Source organism: Podarcis muralis, chromosome 14 (genome assembly GCF_964188315.1).
Source record: "Podarcis muralis chromosome 14, rPodMur119.hap1.1, whole genome shotgun sequence".
NCBI classification, from domain to species: domain Eukaryota; kingdom Metazoa; phylum Chordata; class Lepidosauria; order Squamata; family Lacertidae; genus Podarcis; species Podarcis muralis.
In genome coordinates, this window is record NC_135668.1 from 17,971,576 (window position 1) to 17,992,901 (window position 21,326).

Sequence of the window (21,326 nt, forward strand, 5' to 3'; positions counted from 1 at the left end):
CTTAAGGCATTGGGTCTAATCCATCACGGGCGTTGAGTGATGTTGTTCCAGCAAATGGGTTGTGATTCTCTACATACCTGCTTGTCCATTGAACCATAAGGCCTGTTCAGTGTTGAGATGCTCTAAAAGTCTTCATATATTCATATATATGGTTGTTTTGGGGGGGGGGGGATAGGCTGTATGCCTGAGTCCCTTCTAATTCCTAGATCCAACAAGAATCCAATGGCTGGAATAGCCAGACAACTTTCTTGGTAATGGCCTAAATGTGGGTTTTTAAGGTAAAAGGATGTGGCGTTGGGCCAATGGTTTCTGACCCAGATTTATTAATTAACTTTGGTTACAGCAGTCCACAGTTCACACACTTCAAGGGGAGAGAGGCTATGGTTTAAGTAATAATCTGAACTGAGCCATAGTGTAGCGGTTAAGAGCATGAGTTGGGAGCTCTCTGTTTTAAACTCACCTCAGCATGTACTAGAATGTACTAGGTGGTCTTATATGAACTTCCATCACTTGGCCTCAGCCCCCACCTGCAATGTGGATGCCACCATACCCGCCTACATTACAGGGTTGTTGTAACGATTACTATGACATATAAATGTGGCTATTGCTAGTGTTATTTATAGAACATCAAGTGTTTTTATCTCCTCAGGATTATAAGTGCTCCAGAGCCTACTTAAATGAGTCAAGTTGTTTTTAAGGAAATCTGACAGATTATTTCCTCTCTTTTTTAACAAATGGGTTTGGGTACACTTCTGTCTAGACACAGTGGACCAATTATATGCCTCTTCCAACCCTATTGCTTTCATTGGAATTAGACCAAGGATAAATTTGGACCAAAATTCCTTTATCCAGAGAAAGATATTGTTGTTTCTCGCTCAGCTGTTGCATTATATCCTTGCTTTTAACAGAGTTGGGGAATGTTTCTCCTCAAGATTGTTCATGCCTTAGGCCATTCGTGAATATTTTAGGGGGCATATCAATGGACCTGCATGATTTCACAAATTATAAAGGACACTCGCTGGCCACAATGAGTTGCTGTGGATCAGTTAAGGAACAGGAAGCTTCTTCTTTCTTTGTAACTGAGTAAGATTGTCTTCCATAAACACGGTTTTAACGAGTCCGTAAGTGACTGTGGAGGCCAATTCTGGATCTACATGTCCTTCCACAGTGGGGACATTGGTTTCCGGGGGGGAGTTCATCACGGTGTGGATTTGCCAAGCGTGCCTTCCTCTTAGCACGTTTCTCCCTTGCGTCCTGAGTTTGAATGTCTCTAGGACAGGAAGCAGACAGTAGGAGTAAATGGGCAATACTTGAATAGAGAGGGATGTAGAAAGTGTGGCCTAACTAACATCAGATGCAACCCACTATATTGTAGCAGCAGTAGCAAGCTTCTTCAGAAACCATTTTACAGGCCCAAAAGGAGCATGTTATGGGTGCCAGTTGGGATAACAGTTCCACGAGTCTTTAAAACATGCTGAAGTGGAATCAGGTGATCCTACCAAAAAAACCCAAAAAATCCAACACTTTGAGTTGTACATCATCTTTCATGGGCAAATGTAAGGAATTTGTACAGTGTATGTGCAAAATATTGAACACTGTGATAGCTGTGCACGTACATCAATTCTAAGAACTTAAAAAATGAAAGCAAAAGCAAACAAACTTCGGTCATATTTTGTCCACTGTGTGAGTTACAGTGATCTGAAATAATACCTCAAAACCACTTAGCTCTGAGATCTAAAGCCTTCCCCCTGTCTAAGCAGTTTGTTGCTCAAGCTCAGTGGCAATAATATATTTGACCAGGAAAAGGGAGAGAGGTCTGCAAGCGAAGCGAAGCTCATTATTCTGTGAGTGTGGATGACAGGCTTGACTCGACTTAATGTCTTTTTTAGTTGTAAGGCCGTTCAAGGCAATCAATTTTCTCCTTATCTGCTGGCCGTGAACCAGTGCTAAACCTGTTTTATTTCTAATGTATGAAAATACATTTTAGCTCCTTCAGGATATATGTAGTGTGGCAATTTGTTCCCTTTCCAGAGAATTAGATTAAACAGCAATCCTGGTTAATCCCCTGTCACCCGACAGCTGTAGTTATCGCTTAAATATATTGCACCCGGCTACCTGCCTTTTTTACAACTGTATCCCATGTCACTACTTCTCCCAATCTACTTTTTGTTAGAACGTCAATGTTTTGGGGTTTAGTTTTGCCTTTCAAGTGTTCTCCACAACCCTCTGAATTGTGGCATGTCCTTTTGCTGTTTCAGTGATTGAATCAAAGACGCTGCAGGGAGACACCGGAGAGCACAGCTTTGGTGCCCCGGGAACGTTCGTTATTGAAAACACGACCGTGGAATTTCAGAAGGGCGCAGAAAGAGAAACGATAAAAATCCCAGGGCCCCTCGGAGCTGATTTCATTATCAAGGTAAGATGTTGCCTCCCTCGGCTGTGCAGACTGAAGATCTGGCTGCCAACACAGTTGAAGCAGCTTTGTTTAAAAAGGACAGCAACAGCCAAAGGGAGAGGGAGGGAGAGAAGAAGCTGAACAACTGAATTAGGATTTATTAGGTGTCAGATGCTCAGGTCCAAGTTAGGCAGGTGGGCTGCTGTCACATAAGCAGGCAGCCTAAAGCCAGACTGTTATGCCAATTTAATAGTCAAGGCACCCCCTCAAAGAATCCTGGGAACTGTAGTTTGTTAAGGGTGCTGAGAGTTCGAAGGTTCCTGTTCCCTCCACAGAACTACAGTTCCCAGAGTTCTCTGGGAAGAAGGATTGCAGCTCTGGGAGGGGAATAGAAGGTCTCCTAACAACTCTCAGGACTCATAACAAAGTATACTTGTTTGGGTAGCCATGGCTGTTTAAAGTGGTGCCATAGAGCCTGAATGTAAATGTGGTCCGATTCTCTGAAAGACTGTTGAGTTACTCCAGTTCTTACATGTATTTTGTGGCCAGGTGGGTTGCTGCCCTTTGATCCTGATGTTCTAATCCCAGGAAGTGGATTTAGTAGCTAATAGAAATGCCTGCTGTTTGCCAGCCATTGAATATTCTCATATTTATAGACCACCTGTTATCCCAAAGATGCTAAGCCACATTGCAAATGTACATACAGCAGTCCCTTCACTTCTCAAACGGAAAAGTGGAAGCTATTGTTTAGCCCATTTTACTATCCAAGTTCAGATATTTAAGGGGAAGAATATGGTAGCCTATTTAAATTGCAGGAGGTGTTTGGTCTGGCAAGATGGGGATATTATGTATGAGCCCAGCCCAGCTCAATTCTAAAGCACGTTATTCAGGATTTATACCTAGTTATTGCAAGCAGCACTTGATTAAAAGTGAGTGCAGGTTAGAGACCACAGCTTCAATCCCATTTGTTAAAGTTGCTTTAGAAATAAGACCCATGGACTTTGAGTGAGATCAAACCCCACCTGTTGACTCCCACAGTGGCTTACATAAACTAAGGGCTCAAGCAGACTTCATTTTTCCACATTTCCAGGCACAGTTTCTCACTTTAAAGTGCTGTGTCCAAATGCTTTTTTTTTGTCTCAGCACTTTCCCTGTGAAAAACCTGCTCTTTACTGACAATCCTTTTCGGCAATCCACAGAAATCTACATTGCCGTTTGTTCCAGTTCAGCAGTAAAGAGCAGGCTTTTGCAGGGAAAGCTCTGGGACAAAAGAAAAAAAAGCGTGCTTGAATACAACTCTTTAAAGAGTCTTTTTTTTACACCTGCTTTAAATCCAGTAAGCAGGTAGCATGGCAAGCTTCCTTGGGCAAGAAGAAGGACAACCACTGAAAAGGTTTTGCCCTTTGTAACTACCTCCTAAGCTTCAGAAAATGCAGCAATATCAAAGTAGGGCAAAGAAGGTGTTGGTATGGGAGCAGGTGTTCTCTTGACTGATAAAAGGTAAAGGGATCCCTGGCCATTAGGTCCAGTCGTGGCCGACTCTGGGGTTGCGGTGCTCATCTCGCTTTATTGGCCGAGGGAGCCAGCGTACAGCTTCCGGGTCATGTGGCCAGCATGACTAAGCTGCTTCTGGTGAACCAGAGCAGCGCCCGGAAATGCCGTTTACCTTCCCGCCAGAGCGGCACCTATTTATCTACTTGCACTTTGACGTGCTTTCGAACTGTTAGGTGGGCAAGAGCAGGGACCGAGCAACGGGAGCTCACCCCGTTGCGGGGATTTGAACCACCGACCTTCTGATCGGCAAGCCCTAGGCTCTGTGGTTGAACCCACAGCGCCACCCGCGTCCCTTCTCCTCTTGACTGATAGGTTGCTTTAATTGTACTCCAGCCCTGCTTTAAAGCAACTCAGAGGAGCCAGTGGTGAAGCAAGCCGATTGGGCACCTGGGGCGGCGTGTGTGTCCTACGCCCAGGGGTGGGGCCAGCCACCCGTGAGGGCGGGGCGAGCTGGGGCAGGTCGCTCCGTGGGGCCTCCAACGAGTCTGCCTGCTTCCTCCCACTCAGCCACCCTACAGCTGAGGGGAAGGCAGCGGGCAGACCATTTGGGGCAGCGCGGAGCCTGCGGGTGCCCAAGCCACTCCCAGGAGAGACACGTGCCTCAGGTGCGCTGCAGGCCGCACAATGAGTGCCGCCCAGCATTTTGTCACCCCCCTCAGTCGTGACACCTGTGGCGAACCGCCCCCACCGCCCCCCCTTCCTCCACCCCTGAGAGGAGCATACAAGGTTCAACTGTCCCCATTTTGTCCTTACAAGAATCTTAAAAGGTAGGGTTGGTAAAGAGAGAAGAACCGTGCCAAGGTCACACAGTGAGATTCAGCCTTGGGTGGGCATTCGATGCAAGGTGTTTGCAACCTTAGTCCAACACTCTAATACTGGAACCATTGACTGAGAGGATGTGGTTGGTTTTAAGGTTTGAAAATGTTTTTGATTGTGTTGTTTTAATGACGTGCTTGCTGCATTACACTCCCTTGGGAGGAAGAATTGGTTATAAATTGAAAATAATAATAATAATAATAATAATAATAATAATAATAATAATAATAATAATAATAAATTAATATAAATAATCACTACACCCCACTGGATCCAATGTGTTCTAAGCCTTTAATGGTAAGCAATGCTTCTCTTCACATGTCGCCCACCTCTTCAACATTTAGGTGCTCCAACATATGAAATGGGTGATCCACTATACCTCCTAATCATGGGGATATCCAGTTCATATGAACCCCTTCTCCAAGGGTGCAAAACCATGGGTGCCTGTGCAGTTGGGTGCCAGCAAAGGAGCATTTGCTTCATCTGCAGGCCATCTGTGCCACAGAATGGAGGCAGACATAGCAAAGAGAAATGGCGCCACTGATAACCTGTGAACTGGGGCCGTGATGCTGACATAAACGGGGCAGAAGATAACAGTGCCTGATAAACAAAACCCTTTCTGCTTTAAATTATAGTACTCCAGATTTCCTGCTTGCAATGTTTCTAAATTCCCCCCTTGCCTTTTTTGCCACGGCGTTTTCTGCACTACGCTTTGCGCATGAATTATTCTGTGACAGGCCATAGAGCGCTGGCCCTCGGTATACAAATGTGTTGTAATGGGACTCTCTCTAGGCCAGGTATGCTGCCCCCAAAGACAGCGTGGTTCAATTCTTCTTCTACCAACCCATCAGTCATCAGTGGAGACAGACAGAGTTCTTCCCCTGCACTGTGACATGTGGAGGAGGTGAGTAACGGATGTGGCTTGGGAGTGTGTACAGCTGTGGATTTTAAGTGGTGGATTTACAGCTTTCTAGCTGTATTCTTTCTTTCTTTTTTAAATGCTATAAATTCATGCTGGGTTGTAACACTGAGCTCCTCCCTGTTAGCAGTGCAGAAGGCCAACGTTTGCAGCCAGTTTAGTATATGGTGATGTTTTCGGTGTAGCTACCAGGGCTCTTTGTCAGCCGGAACTCAGTTCCAGCCCCCTCTCAGGTGGGCGCCAATGCCATTACAGTGGTGCCTCGCAAGACGAAATTAATCCATTCCACGAGTCTCTTCGTCTTGCGGTTTTTTTGTCTTGCGAAGCACGGCTATTAGCGGCTTAGCGGCTATTAACGGCTTAGTGGCTATTAACGGCTTAGCGGCTTTAAGAAAAAGGAAACAAACTCGCAAGAACTCGCAAGACGTTTCGTCTTGCGAAGCAAGCCCATAGGGAAATTCGTCTTGCGGAACGACTCAAAAAACGGAAAACCCTTTCGTCTAGCGAGTTTTTCGTCTTGCGAGGCATTCGTCTTGCGGGGCACCACTGTATATAAGAACAAGGGAGGCGTTCATGGTGAGTTCCGGCACCTCTTTTTCTAGAAAAATAGCACTGATAGCTACTATTTTTTTTAAAATCAAGTCTCATGTTTCAAAGGCACACTGGAAATGTCGCTAGTGTTTTGGGGAAGGCATAGTGCATTTAATTTTACACAGAGTGCTTCAGAGTGCTTCTTAGTAGTCTTTATGATAGCTTTAAAAGACCGGCAGGTATTTGTATTTCTGTATCATAGATGGGGGTAGGGTGAAGCAGAGGTAGCAGTGGTTTGTCTAAGGCAGAACCCTGCATTCACCACATTACAGCACAGTGGTACCTTGGTTCTTGAACTTAATGCATTCCGGGAGTCCATTCGACTCCCAGAACCGTTCGAAAACCAAGGCATGGCTTCCGATTGGCTGCAGGAGCTTCCTGCACTCAATCAAGCGGCAGAAGCCGCGTTGGATGTTCGGCTTCCAAAAAACGTCTGCAAACCGGAACACTTACTTTCGGATTTGCGGTGCTCAGGAGTCAGTTTGTTCTACAACTGAGACATTCGGGAACCAAGGTACCACTGTAATGTTTGATTTATTTAATGGGAAATTGTGTGTCGCTTAACTGTACATAAAACCTCGAAGCAGTTTACGAAGAATATAAAAATACACATCAGCATTGTCAATAAAAATCAGTGTTAAAGACAAATTCATTTGGAAAGCAAGTTGAATTAAAACAATAGTTTAAAGCAGGCACCCCCAAACTCGACCCTCCAGATGTTTTGGGACTACAGTTCCCATCATCCCTGACCACTGGTCCTTTTAGCTAGGGATGATGGGAGTTGTAGTCCCAAAACATCTGGAGGGCCAAGTTTGGGGATGTCTGGTTTAAAATGTAAGCTGAAATTGCAAATTGAAATACACAACAGTTTTACATGTCTGGCTAGGATTAGAGTTGTGGTGCACAGAGGGCTATAGAGGGAAATGGAAAGCAGGGCATTTCCATTCCACGAACTTCATTACAGTTATAGAAGGAAATTTAGGATGCTAGCCAATACCTTTTTTAAAAAAAGCAGTGGTGACTGATCAAGGCACTGTTGCAGGCAAGGTAATGGGATAATTGTGCAAAATGTCCTCTCCCCGGTCCTTCTGAGTTACTGCTGCTGCAGCTGCTGCTGCTCTTTAATGGATCTGCAGGGAATATAAAGGCTTGTCCGTCACAAGTGTGCCACAGACTTTGCAAATCTGCTCATCTGTCCAAAGGTTTGCGACCTTTCCAGCGACGAGTGTTTGGCCTGTGTGCTGTAGTTGGCGCAAGTGGGGTCGATAACAGGCAGCCGGGGTTTTCTTTGAAACTCGCATCGCTATTGGCCGAGAGAGCGCTGGCCTCAGTGGATTGAAATGAGTCCTCTTGAGCCATTGGGCTCAGCTGCCCGAGGAGTTATGAAATGTTTATGAACATTCCCAGCCCTCGGAAGGCTTAAAAGTTGTCATCGCACAAGGCCTTACAGGCACACGGGGATGTGTGCTATTGGAGGGGAGAGGTGCAGCAAGAAAAGATGGCGTTACCAAAGGGTTAGCTGACCGATGGAGAGTATGTGAGAATGTTTGCATGTGCATGGAAGAGGGATGCGAATGTACTTCGCAAATAGTGTGTATGTTCACAGGGGGCATTACGAGTGAAGGTGAGAAGTGTGGAGTTGGGGGCACATGTGAGAGTGGAGGAGGAAGAGTCACAGAACACACAAATCTATCCATACAGTGGTACCTCGGGTTACATACGCTTCAGGTTACATACACTTCAGGTTACAGACTCTGCTAACCCAGAAATAGTGCTTCAGGTTAAGAACTTTGCTTCAGGATAAGAACAGAAATCGGGCTCTGGCAGCGCGGCAGCAGCAGGAGGCCCCATTAGCTATAGTGGTGCTTCAGGTTAAGAACAGTTTCAGGTTAAGAACGGACCTCTGGAACGAATTAAGTACTTAACCCGCGGTACCACTGTATATCCTTGTTGCTGAACGCCTTGGAACTGGTATGTTTCGGCTCCCGAACGATCGAAAACCAGAAATGAGTGTTTTCGAACAATTTTCGGAAGCCAAATATCCAGTGCGGTTTCTGATTGGCTGCAGGATGCTCCTGCAGCCAATCAGAAGCTGCGCCTTGGTTTACGAACAGTTCCGGGAGTCGAACGGACTCCCGGAACGCATTCTGTTCGAGAGGCAAGGTACGACTATATGTTGGTTTCCACTTAAATGCAATGCATATTCCTCTCCCCAATGTAGGTTACCAGCTGAACTCTGCAGAGTGTGTGGATATCCGTTCAAAGCGCGTGGTGCCAGATCAGTACTGCCACTACTATCCTGAAAATAAGAAACCAAAGCCTAAGCTGAAGGAATGCAATATGGATCCCTGCCCTTCAAGGTTTGCCTTGCCAATTTATAAATGGATGGGTGGATCCCAGTCGGAGCACTGGGGAGCTGGGTGTCTGAGTCAGTGGTGGAGGGAAGGTTTTGCTTTTCAGTAAAGAAAGGAATAGTGACCACTGGTATTATTTTTGCACGCACACCCCACCGTGAATTGGTTCATTTGATTGAGTGGGTTCTGTCTGTATAACCTGGAAATTGAACTTACTATTCTTGGGCAGGGGTAGCCCTCCAGATGCTGTGGGCTACAAGTCCCATCCTCCCTGACCACTGGCTGTGCTTGCTGGGGCTGATGGGAGTTGTAGTTCAGCAGCATTTGAATGGCACCATATTCGCTACTGCTGTTCTTGAACAAGACGGGCTGAGCCAAAAGTTCTTGTCATTATTGGTAGGGAAAGAAGGGATAATTTAAGCAGATCACTTTCAGACGAAGATTATATATGCACAGATTTATTTATATTTGGAACGTATTTGTCCAAACCATAGTGACCCATGAATCAATGTATATTTAAGGGAAACAATAAGTTCTTCCATTTACATATATGTTATATTGCTCTGCAATCTTAATTATAATTTTTGTAATAATCGTTTAGGGTTGCCATATTTCGAAGAGCAAAAAAGAGGATGCCATGATGGCCATTCAAAGCAAATGAATGCAATTTGTCCCAATTTTTACCCCGGAGAAAGAGGACACATGGCAACCCTATTTATTGTTGTCTTCTTCTGCCTTTTTAAAATGGTTTATGTATTCTTTTTCTTTCTTTTTCTTTTAACTTGTAATATACTTAATTTTTAAAAAGATGGAAATTAGACTCCGAGATTAACAAGGCTAAAAGTGTTTCTGATTTGGAGTTGGATAGATAAAGCTAACTCCCATATACTGAATAGTCTGGAAGTAGCCTTCCTTAGACTTAGGAAAATTTGCTTGATTTGGAGGCAAATTAGTAACCTTTGCTGCCTATGAAAGCTGGAGACATGGCGACATACTTTGAATTTTGTTTTAATTATTGGGATTAAAGTTGGTGATTATATCAGGATTTTGGGGAAGAAGAAAACAGAATGACTCATGGTTTGATCAGAGATATTTCTGGAATTCTACGTGTGAAATGAAGGGAGCATTGGCTAACATGCAAGAAGCCAGAGCAACTCATTATTTGGAAGTTTTCATTAAATTAAGCAAAGGGTGCAAAGAATTGCAGCAACACTTTCACTAGCTCTGGATGCTTCCAAGAGAATGCAGAGCCAGCTGGAGAAAATGTTAGCCAAACAGTTAAGAAAGTGGTCAGTTCATTCTGCCTTCGCTTTAACATTTTTCAGCTGTGAAACATTTTTCAACTTTCAGGTAATACGGATCTCAAAGGTCTACTGATTCCATTCAGAATCAGTATGTGAGGAGGGTATTCCTTATACCAAACAGAACACCACCTTTCTTGTTATGAGCCAAAGCTAGTCTGTCAAAGTTGTCATCTTCACTGAATACCAGGATGGTAACATTATTAAAGGATAAAATTATTCTATGGAAATAGCCAGAAGCTTTCAAAGTTAGCACTGATTTATATCCCAGACAGTGACTGAGTTAAATCAGTCACTAAGTGAACCGCTGTGATAGGATCCTCATGTGAATTTTTTTATTATTTTTGTTTTTGTTAATGCAGGCAGAATAGAAAGCTTTGGAAGTGGTTAGGCAGCATATTTTGGATTTAGATGTTCATGACTTGTTGGCAGAGATTAATCCTCAAAGAACATCGCCCTCCTCCCCAAGCCACTATATATAACAAAACTTACATACTTGACCTAGCTAGTTTTCTAGTTGTGGTTTTTGTCTATTAAAAATGAATGAGTCAAATCCCATATGGTTGACTGGCAACACAACTTAGAATAAACGGTGAATGGAAAATGTCAGATTGTAGGGGGCTGTCAAATTTGTTGTTAAAGAGTTGAGCTAAATTATAAATGGGTGGGAGCGTGTCTTTTCTGTATTGTATGCTGTAGTTTTTTTATATAGTATTATTGTTGCAAAAGGCGTTGGATATTGTACTGGATTGTGTTTGCTTACATCATAATTTGTATGATGTACTATTATATGACTATATAATTATATCTGAAGAAGTGTGCATGCACACGAAAGCTCATACCAATAACAAACTTAGTTGGTCTCTAAGGTGCTACTGGAAGGAATTTTTTTATTTTGTTTCGACTATGGCAAACCAACACGGCTACCTACCTGTAACTATTATATGACTGATAGCCTTTGGCTAAGCCAAGAGTAACCAACCTGGTATCTTCCAGACATTTGGGACAACAACTCCCATCAGCCCCAGACAACATGCCCTAGGGTCAAGGATGAGAGAGTTGTAGCCTATAATAATAATCATCATTATTATTTATATGCCACCCATCTGACAGGGTTTTCCCCGCCACAAAATATTATAAACACAATAAAACCCCAACCATTAAAAGCTTTCCTGAACAGGGCTGCCTTCAGATGTCTTCTAAAACTCAGATAGTTTATTTCCTTGACATCTGATGGGAAGGCTTTCCACACGGCGGGTGCCACTACCGAGAAGGCCCTCTGCTTGGTTCCCTGTATCCACATTTCTGGAGGTCACAGTATTGACTGTCCCCAGACTAAACAATGAAGATCTGTAGGGCTGGGCTGTGGGCAGCTGCCTGAGGTGAGCCATGAGTTGGGAGTCAGAAGCTGCGTGTGGATCCAAGAGTTGGGGTCAAAGAACAAGCCAGATTTCAGGACCAAATGATAACCAGGACTACAGGGGCACTCAGAGCTCAGGAAGACCTTGGTGCTCACGCAAGGCTCAACTGAAAAAAGAAGAAGCCCTCCTCCTTTCCCAAAACGACCCACTGACCAGCCTGGGTGGGCAGAGTCAGTCTGCAGGCATAGGCAAACTCGGCCCTCCAGATGTTTTGGGACTACAACTCCCATGGTCCCTAGCTAACAGGACCAGGGGTCAGGGATGATGGGAATTGTAGTCCCCAAACATCTGGAGGGCCGAGTTTGCCTATGCCTGGTCTAGGGCCTGAAGGTACTTTACTGTTGTAGTTCAGCAGTTTACCACACGGCGCAGCTGCACACAGATGTAGTAGCTCTTGACAATGGCGATGCTTCTGGAATGTCTCTGAGCGTGTCACATACATGCACAAACTGCATCTGGAAATGTTAGTGCATCCTTAACTCCCACCACCTGCTCAGGATAATATGAATGTCCAGCTCCAAGAGGCATAGAGTGATGATTGCATCCAATATCGTTGCTTGGGATTCCTTAATTATTTTTTTTAAGGCACACATCAACCCCTCTGAAGTCACACCAGTGTGCCCCAGTTTGGGAATCATTGATCTACCTGAAGCCAGCATCTCACAGGCATTCCTTTCCTTTTAGACACTCATCAGTCAACGCCTTCATTTTTTTCTCCTTAAGGGTTACAGGCTCCAATGAAACAAAATGAATGCAATGCGAAAGGAAAGGAAAGATGCTTGTGGTGCAATGACCACACAGTGCCGTTGCCAAGTTCCTAAAGGCTGCTGCTGCTGCAGCGTACATAGACCATATTGAGTTGCACAATGACATTTAAGGCACGCTGGCTGTTGGACCGTCTGGTGCTGTTTCCTGGCTCTGCTAAAGTATCTTAAAATAACACTACAGTATCTAGCCCAGAACCTCACATTAAAATGCCAGCTGGCAGACCTGGAGATATATCCAAAGGAGAAAAAGGAAACACTCTCGGTGGATTTCATTTCCTATAACTAAACTGTCCTGTTTCCTCTAATCCCAGCCGAACGTAATCATCGATAGCGACCCCCTCGGAAGCATAGATGCTCAAAGCTCACCAGGCCTGTTTCTGCAGACCCACTCTGGCAAAACTGGAATACAGATCATAAAAGGTTACAGAACCTTCTGGAAGTAGGATGGGAGCTTTATAAGTAGGGGGGAACATGTAATACGAGTACTTTCCATTAATATCAGCGCTATAAAAGCAAAGGCGCTAAGATGCTATGGGGTGAACGTTCTGCTTTGTTTCTCGTTCCTCCTCCTTGCGGGTGTCAGGGCCCAGCCAGGGTTGTGGGCAGGTTGGTCCAAATCCATAGCTGTAGTCTATGCTCTCCCGTTGAGGCCCCAGAGGTCAGTTGCTGGAGGTGGAGATGAGGTCTTGAGCTGGAGCTTGTGGAGTGGCTGGCAGAGGCTACTTCTTTCTTGACCAGGAGGGTAGACATGTGACCTACTTGTTATGTACTGAGTTGAAGATGATCCAAAATGCAGCAGTCTGATTGGTCCTAGAACAATAGGGTCCAGAATGCAGCAGTCTGATTGGTCCTAGAACAACGCAGCAGTATGATTGGTCTGCAGGAGCCACCCAATCCAGCTCCAGATGGAAGTGAATCTACAACCTGATTGGCCTACAGGAGAATTCCAGAATTAGCCAATCACTTGCAGCTCATTGTGTAAATAATGTATATAAAGCAGAAACAGTGGTACCTCAGGTTACATACGCTTCAGGTTACACACTCTGCTAACCCAGAAATAGTGCTTCAGGTTAAGAACTTTGCTTCAGGATAAGAACAGAAATCAGGCTCCGGAGGCGCGGCAACAGTGGGAGGCCCCATGAGCTAAAGTGGTGCTTCAAGTTAAGAACGGACCTCCGGAACGAATTAAGTACTAAACCCGAGGTACCACTGTACTTTGGGGGAACATTCATTTTCCTCCTCCCACTATGAGCTGAATAAAGAGCATGAAATCCACTCTCAACCCCAAGTATATTTCATTAATAGAGGACAGTCTTCTATTTGAAGAGCTGGCAGGGGGCAGCACTCACTTGGAAGGTGTCCTCTGTTTGAAGAGCTGTTCTGGTCCAATCTTGATTTAAGGATCAAGAAACCCTCAGAAGGGAGAGCAAGACGAGCAGTGAAATAGTTGTCTATTAACAGTTAACGGCCATGGACAGCAGACTGAGCACAGCACTCGGTCGCAGTCTTCTGCCCTGAGGGTTGAGATGAATTACATTTCTGTTTAAGTTGTGCTACTCATTTCCATATTTGCATATAATAAGTTCATGCCATTTGTATGCAGGTATGTGTTCACTTTTGTCCTCTTTGGGTACTACATTTTTTTCTTTTCTGACATAGAGTAGATTGCCACCATTTTGACCTGAAAATGGCAGGAGGCTGCATTCCTACATCTTATCCCAGGCCTGTGCAGTCTTGAGGTTTTGCACATCCCTGTTGTCTTCTGTCCTCAAAGAAGTCTTTGAGGCTTGATCGTTTGCAGTTCCAGATAGCCTAGGATTAATACAGGTTAGATTACAGAGAATGGGGGTGGATCTACACACAGGGGGAAAACCGCTATAAAGAAGTCATAAATTAAATCGTTATAACAAAAGGAAAAAATCCTATGTAAAATCTCATAGGAAAGTTTTGTGCTCTACAGCACCATCTGGTGTTCCATGTTTATAATGCACTTAAAACCCTGGTTTTTTATACTAATGTAGCTTAGTCCTGGGAGAACAGTTCCCTGCCCCAAAGGGCATACAGTCTGAAAACAGTAGCAAGGGAGACAACAGAGTAAGAGAAGAATTATGTGATTATTTCAGATAGTACATACTTAGGCTTAGTTACAGTAGGATGTTGAGGGTGGCAGATTATCTTGTTTGTGGGTTTGCCATTCATATGGCACACACAGCTCTATCCTTCATTATCTTGTTGCTACTCCCAGCTTTCACTGCCTGAGGTTGCTACTTCACTCTGCCTAACGGTAGGGCTGGTCTTGCCTTGGACTGCTAGAAACTTTGCAGCAGGGCTTTGTTTTTAGGACCTTTCACAGGAATTGCAAAGAAGCTTGAGAACAAACCGGTTCAGTTGCTAAGATCTGAATGGGTTCAATAGGCAGCGCGAGGGATACCCACCTTCCAAACTAGTTGTTTCCAGAAATTCTCATGGGCGTTCAAATGAATATATTCATGACATAAAGAAAAGCCTATCCTGATGTTCCGCAAATAACTTTGCAAATGCTTGTCTTGTTCACAGTGACGGATTCAAGGAAATCATGCCTTACGACCACTTCCAGCCACTTCCTCGGTATGTATGGCCTCTGTAAGATGCTGTTGAGATTAGCCTTCCATTAATAATATAATACAGTGTACCGTACTTTTCCATGTATAAGACGAGGGATTTTTACTCAAAAATAATGTTTAAAAATGGGACATGGGTGGTGCTGTGGGTTAAACCACAGAGCCTAGGACTTGCCTATCAGAAGGTTGGCGGTTCGAATCCCTGCGATGGGGTGAGCTCCTGTTGCTCGGTCCCTGCTCCTGCCTACCTAGCAGTTCAAAAGCACCTCAAAGTGCAAGTAGATATAGGTACCACTCCGGCGGGAAGGTAAACGGTGTTTCCGTGCGCTGCTCTGGTTCGCCACAAGCGGCTTAGTCATGCTGGCCACGTGACCCGGAAGCTGTACGCCGGCTCCCTCGGCCAATAAGCAAGATGAGCATTGCAACCCCAGATTCGGTCACGACTGGACCTAATGGTCAGGGGTCCCTAATGTTAAAAAACGGGGGTTGTCTTATACATGGGTAGTGCATGGGGGGGTCACGGGTGATTGGTTGCAGACGCGAGTAGGAGCTTGTCAGCTGCGATTTTGTAGGTGACTGGTGGCTGCGTCAAGTGCTGCTTTGGATTGGTTGCTGCTTCAGAAATTGGGTGGGTGATTGGTTGCTGCAGCGAGGGTTGCTCTGGATTGGCTGCTGCTTCAGCAATTGGGCGTGTGATTGCCGTCTGCTGTTTTTGAGCGGGCAGACGCATGTTGTCATTGGCAACGTGAGTGATTGTCAGCGGTTCTCAGTTGGTTTAGTGATTTTCGGCACCCCACCCCCCAAAAAAAGCTCAACTCTGGGCAATCCCACCCCCCAGAAAACTCAACAACTCTGGGCAATCCCCCCAAAAGCTTGACAACTGTGCCCCCCCCCCCATTTTCTTAAATTTGAGTCCCCCAAAATAGGGGGCGTCTTATACACAGAAAAATACGGCAATTAGTTTGTATCATTTTTTCAGATGCCTGCCTAGCCAAGATGAAGACTAGCAGTAACTGTTTGCCATAGATGGCATGACTGAGCTTGACAGCCCATGACGTTGAGTTCTTGAGATAAGTTCGCACCAAAGCACATGGCACTTAAAGAGCGCGACCTGCCACTAATGCACTTTCCCGCTTCAAGTGCATGGGCTCCATTAGTAAGTTATGTGCAAGATAGCAATTGTTGAGGATAGTGTATCAATCAGCTAAATAAAGCCAAGTCCTAGCAAAGGGATTTAGAAAACCAACTCTCCAGACTCAACACTGCAGTGGTGTTCAGTGAGACCAAGTCTAGAGAGGGTTGATTGGCAGAGGGCATTCCAAACCACCATCACTCTCAGAGAATTTAAGGTAGTATGATTCTTCATTGCCAAGTAGTCTGTGGTCTCCTCTCACTGTCCTCTCTGTTTATGGGTTTTGTGGGGTTTTCTAATGCTTGTGATAACAGCCATAAAGACTAATGAACAAACAAATACTTGGTCCACAAATGTTCCAGAGCTGGAAATAGGCAATATTTGGTTTGGTTAGGTGTGGGGAATTTTTGGCTTTCCAGGTGTTGCTGAACTTCAACTCCCATCAGCCCTAGCAAGCATCGCCAAAGGCTAGGAATGATGGGAGTCATAGTCAGCAACATCTGGAGGCTCCCAACACTTGACCTAAGATGTGCCCATTTGTTTATTTGGGCCCCACCTATATTTTGGGTTAAAGTGGGTTTTGCAGGAGGGAAGGGCTTGAGCATTGCGGAAACCTGCATAACCTCCGAACAAGCAGTAGTTGGAGGAGTGCGCACGCCTCTGTTGGCAAATGCATACTCATATAAAGCACTCATTTGAACTGTGTTGTCTGAAACGAGCTCAGGAATATTTTAATGACCCAGCCGTGTAGGCAGAGACCGACTTGTATGGCTTTTCCCACCTATCAGCAAATAAGCAGCTCTCGTGTGACTGAGAGAATGTCAGAATGCCTTTTTTTTCACTTTCCAGCCTAAGGCACACTTAATTTTTCTCTTTATTGGGGATGGAGATGTGGCTCTCCAGATGTTGCTGGACTTCCAACTCCCATCAGCAATATGACAACAGGACCAGTAGTTGAGGATAATGGGGGTTGTTATTGGTAACCTCGCGGTTTGACTACTGCAGTATGCTCTATGTGGGGCTGCCTTTGGGGTTGGTCTGGAGGCTGCAGCTGGTGCAGAATGTGGCAGCTGGATTGCTTGTAGGGGCAAACTATCACCAGCATATAAGATCTTGCTTGTGGGATTTGCGCTGGTTGCCAGTCTGCTATTGGGCCAAGTTCAAGATGTTGGTATGAATATACAAGTCCTCATACAGCTCAGGAGCAGGTTAATTGAGCAACCACCTTAAACCTTCTATTCCCAAGTGTTGGTGTTGACCTTTAAAGCCCTAAACGGCCTCAGCCCAGTATACCTGAAGGAGCGTCTCCACCCCCATCGTTCTGCCCAGACGCTGAGGTTCAGCGCCGAGGGCCTTCTGGCAGTTCCCTCATTGCGAGAAGCAAAGCTACAGGGAACCAGGCAGAGGGCCTTCTCGGTAGTGGCGTCCGCCCTGTGGAACGCCCTCCCATCAGATGTCAAGGAAATAAACAACTACCTGACATTCAGAAGACATCTTAAGGCAGCCCTGTTCAGGGAAGTTTTTAATGTGTGACATTTTAGTGTATTTTTGGTCTCTGTGGAAGCCGCCCAGAGTGGCTGGGGAAACCCAGCCAGATGGGCGGGGTACAAATAAATTATTATTATTATTATTATTATTATTATTATTATTATTATTATTATTATTATTTTATTATTATCCCTGAAGTCTGCAGGAAAATTTATTCTACAAGTTCCAAAGATCTCAGAAGCCCACTCTACAGTACCTCTGAGCAGGGCTTTTAGCATGGTGGCCCCTTTCTTGCGGAATAGTATACCTGTTGTGATACAATAGGCACCCACTGCCTGTGCTTTCCAGCAACAATTGAAGACATTTCCTCTCAGCTGAATAAATGGTTCTTTGCCCTGAGTGTCTATTTTGCATTGTTTTAGTTTTGTTTTAAATGTACCAGCTGGTTTTTCCCATTTTTATTGTACATTATCTTGAGATGACTGTGTAGGTGATAGATAATGATAGCACAAATAATATCATCAAAGAACATCTATAGGTTTCCCATCTCTGTCCTACATGGTGACCCATTAAGTTTTATCCTGTACCAAGAGTACACTACAGCTCCAAGCCTTCTGAGGATCAGGTTTCTAGAGTTGAGTGTAGGTTATACTACTGTGGCTTCTTCCTTCCTCTACTGACACATATCACTCTTCTGATTCAAGTATTGATTCTCCACCATCACCTTCTGTGCTTCGAGCAAGCTTGGTGGAGGGTTACATTCCCCACCCTCCACAAAGTGCCCACTAAGTTTATCAATTTCAGCATGCGCACAGCACCTTCTCTTAAACAAATAATAATGTTTGTTTCTTTAGGCTTTGGCTGAACAGAAACAGTGGCTTTGTGGTTGCTGTAGCGGCCAGCCATTTTGCACTCTGCACAGCCAGCTGGGGTGGTGGATCGGAAGTAGCTTTTGGGCTGTTGCAACAGGTAGCCAATCAGTACTCTGCACAGTCACCTCCTTCTTCAGAATCAAAGGAACCGGTCGCTCCTGGACTCAGTTTCACTTTGAAAGTTCTGCCCCTGAAGGAGTGGCTTGAGATTTACGGGAGATTCACTCCTCTGCCCTTAACATTACGACTTGAGCTCTTTCCTCCAACCCTTGCGATGCAGAGAATAGGAAGTTTCCCCCCGATGCATGGGTTTCCTTGTAGGGGCTCTGTGGCACCTGCTGTGTTTGCACACAGCAGAAGTTAAGACAAGGCGCTTAATCCGAGCTTGGCGGGGAAGTAGTAGAGCACATGCGCTGCATGCAGACAGTCTCAGGTTATTCCCCAACATCTTGGCTGGGAGGCGCGTGTACACCCCCCCAAAACCCTGGAGAGCCACTGTCAATCAGCGTAGACACCTGTGAGCTAAATGGACCACTGCCCTGACTTGGTTAAAGGTAGCTTCCTGTGACTTCGCTCGCTGTTTCTTGAGCACCAGTCATCTATAAATAGTAGGGCCATATGCGAGCTTCCTTTATGACTGTCTAGTGCTCTGTGTTGCCTTCGTTAGTCAAATGAGAAGCCTGGGGCAGAGAGCGGTGGGAGTCCAATGAGCTGAGCTGTGGCTCAAGTTGTAAATGCACTCCCGGACTGTTTTAACAGATGGAGCAATCTTTTGAAAGAAGGAGGTGGGAAATCACCAGGATAAATGTTCCCCCACCTCTGTACACACACACACACACACACACACACACCTACCTTTGAAGGCTTTTGGAATGGCTCCCGCATAGTTCAGGCTTGCAGGAGTGTTGAGGGATCCCTTGACAGACGCAGACTCTGGAAAGTATCTATCAAACTGCCTGGCCCACTAGGCCCCTTGTCCCACCTGGAACTGACTCCTAGGAATATGGGACGAGGGAGTGTATTTTAAATTGCTGAGATAAAGAAAAACAGCTGTAAAAATGTACACCATAAACACTTCCTGCAGCTAGCATCACATAAGGCGCTTTTGCATTGTGGCATATACAAATCCGTGGGCCGCTAATCTCACTCGACAGTTAAATGTACTTTACATCCCGATGATTATTATTTTAAAAACAAGTAACTTTTTAGCACTTAATGCAGTGCTTTAAAGGGTTCGGCGTGCTGCTTCTACACCGCCCCAGACAACAGAAATGTGTGCAAACGGCTGTCAAAAAGCATTTTCCATCAGTTCTGCAAATGAGTAAGCTAGAAAGTGAAACTCTGCAAAATAGGTCTGTATTATTGTTCCCACATGGCAGGTGGAGCAGGAAGGGGAGGCGCTGGAGCTGAAAGAAAGGGGTCTGGCTAAGGGGGACGTTTCCAAGTCTGAGAACCACATTCCCTTGTGGGCAACCTTTTTTGGGGAGGGTGGGGGGTCTCATGCCAGTGGTTAGAGGAGCCACAACAAGAGAGAGTGGGGCACCTGCATGGAAGCCACAGATTTCTCGACACATTAGGACAGGGATGGGCAACCTGTGGCCTACCAGACATTGTTGGATGCCAACTCCCATCAGCCTCTGCCAACATGGCCAATGGCCAGGAATGATGGGAGTTCGATCCAAACAACAACTGGAGGGAGTCATGTTCCCCACCCCTGCATTAAGACAAAGTGATTGCTCATGTTGTCACAACATTGTGGTGGGTGGTTGTTTAGATTTCTGCAGTACAGTGGTGCCCCGCAAGACGAATGCCTCGCAAGACGGAAAACTCGCTAGACGAAAGGGTTTTCCGTTTTTCGAGCTGCTTCGCAAGACGAATTTCCCTATGGGCTTGCTTCGCAAGACGAAAAAAAATCTGGGTTTGAATTTCTGTGTGGTGGGTGGCTGGGGGAACAGTTGGGGAGGGGTTTGCAAGAATCTGGAAGCTTGTGTGGTTTTTTTCTGCATTTTTATGATTTTCTGTGACCATTGGGCCACTCTGCTGCTTTTTTAAAAAAATAAATCTGGGTTTGAATTTTGAAATGCTCTTTACAGTATGTGTGACTTTAAAGAGCACTTAATAAACTCTTGTTGTACCAAATTTGGCTTTGTTTGGACTTTTTTTGACCATAGGAACGCATTAATTGATTTTCAGTGCATTCCTATGGGAAACTGTGCTTTGCAAGACGAAAAAACTTGCGGAACGAATTAATTTCGTCTTGCGAGGCACCACTGTAATGTGTTTTCAGTGTATGCTTTGAAATGTAAGTATTAGCAACATGATGGGACATACTCAGGGCTGCTGTCAGCGCTCAGTACCCTTGGGGCAGCTCCTGCGGCCAGACTGCTTAGCAGGGCCCACAGATGCTGCTGTTTGCCTTAGCTTCACTGTGCCACCTGCTTAGGCCTTGCCATTCATGAGTTTGTGTGGTGGCTGGGCCTGCAAATCCACCCGCCATTTTGTCTCAGTGTCAGGCCTATGCCCTTATAAAGCCCTGCCCATTGCTTTCAGACACAGCTGGGGTTCTTTGTATTCTGGGCCTAGGCTTCTAAAGCCAGTCCTGAACCAGCACCTTGGTCCTTGTCCAAGGTCCTGATCTCTCCTTGCTTTGCCTCCTGCCCTGTTCTAGAGCCTGGGCCTGCTGACCTCCCTCTGGTTTGATGACCACCTTCTCCTGGTGGTCGACATCGCTGTGGATCAGGACTGAGCCAGCCCTTTACATGCTCACATTTGTGAAAACGTGCGCACAGGAATGTTCTGTTGGGAACCAGGAATTGCTGCGGTTCAGAACTGCGCATTACGGATTGAATCCAGCTAACATAGTAGACCTGTTGAAATTAGTGGACCCAAGATAGTCATGTCCATTAATTTCAATGGGTAGGCTCTGCTTTGGACTAACTTTGGCCACAACCTGATGTATTTATTTTATTTTACTTATTAAAATCATTTGTAAGCTTCCCTTCATCGATACAGATACCAGGGCAGGGTACAAAGCATTAAAACAGCTATGGCCGCAAACAACAATAAACCACAAAACAGCTCATCACACTAAAATGGCAGCTTAAAAATCAACAGAG

The 21,326-nt window shown here is 45.3% G+C and overlaps 1 protein-coding gene across 2 annotated transcripts in view; it reads left to right on the top strand.

Annotated features, from left to right (window-relative positions):
- ADAMTSL3 (ADAMTS like 3) overlaps nucleotides 1-21,326 on the top strand; it is a 271,063-nt gene that overhangs the window by 169,630 nt on the left and 80,107 nt on the right. For both annotated transcript variants that reach the window (XR_013390636.1, XM_077918855.1), the window contains exons 8-11: nucleotides 2,259-2,416; nucleotides 5,558-5,669; nucleotides 8,497-8,635; nucleotides 14,675-14,725. Coding sequence is in view for 1 of the 2 variants with exons in the window: in XM_077918855.1 (XP_077774981.1) it covers nucleotides 2,259-2,416; nucleotides 5,558-5,669; nucleotides 8,497-8,635; nucleotides 14,675-14,725 (460 nt within the window). In the remaining variant the exon portion in view is untranslated. The remainder of the gene's footprint in view (nucleotides 1-2,258; nucleotides 2,417-5,557; nucleotides 5,670-8,496; nucleotides 8,636-14,674; nucleotides 14,726-21,326) is intronic.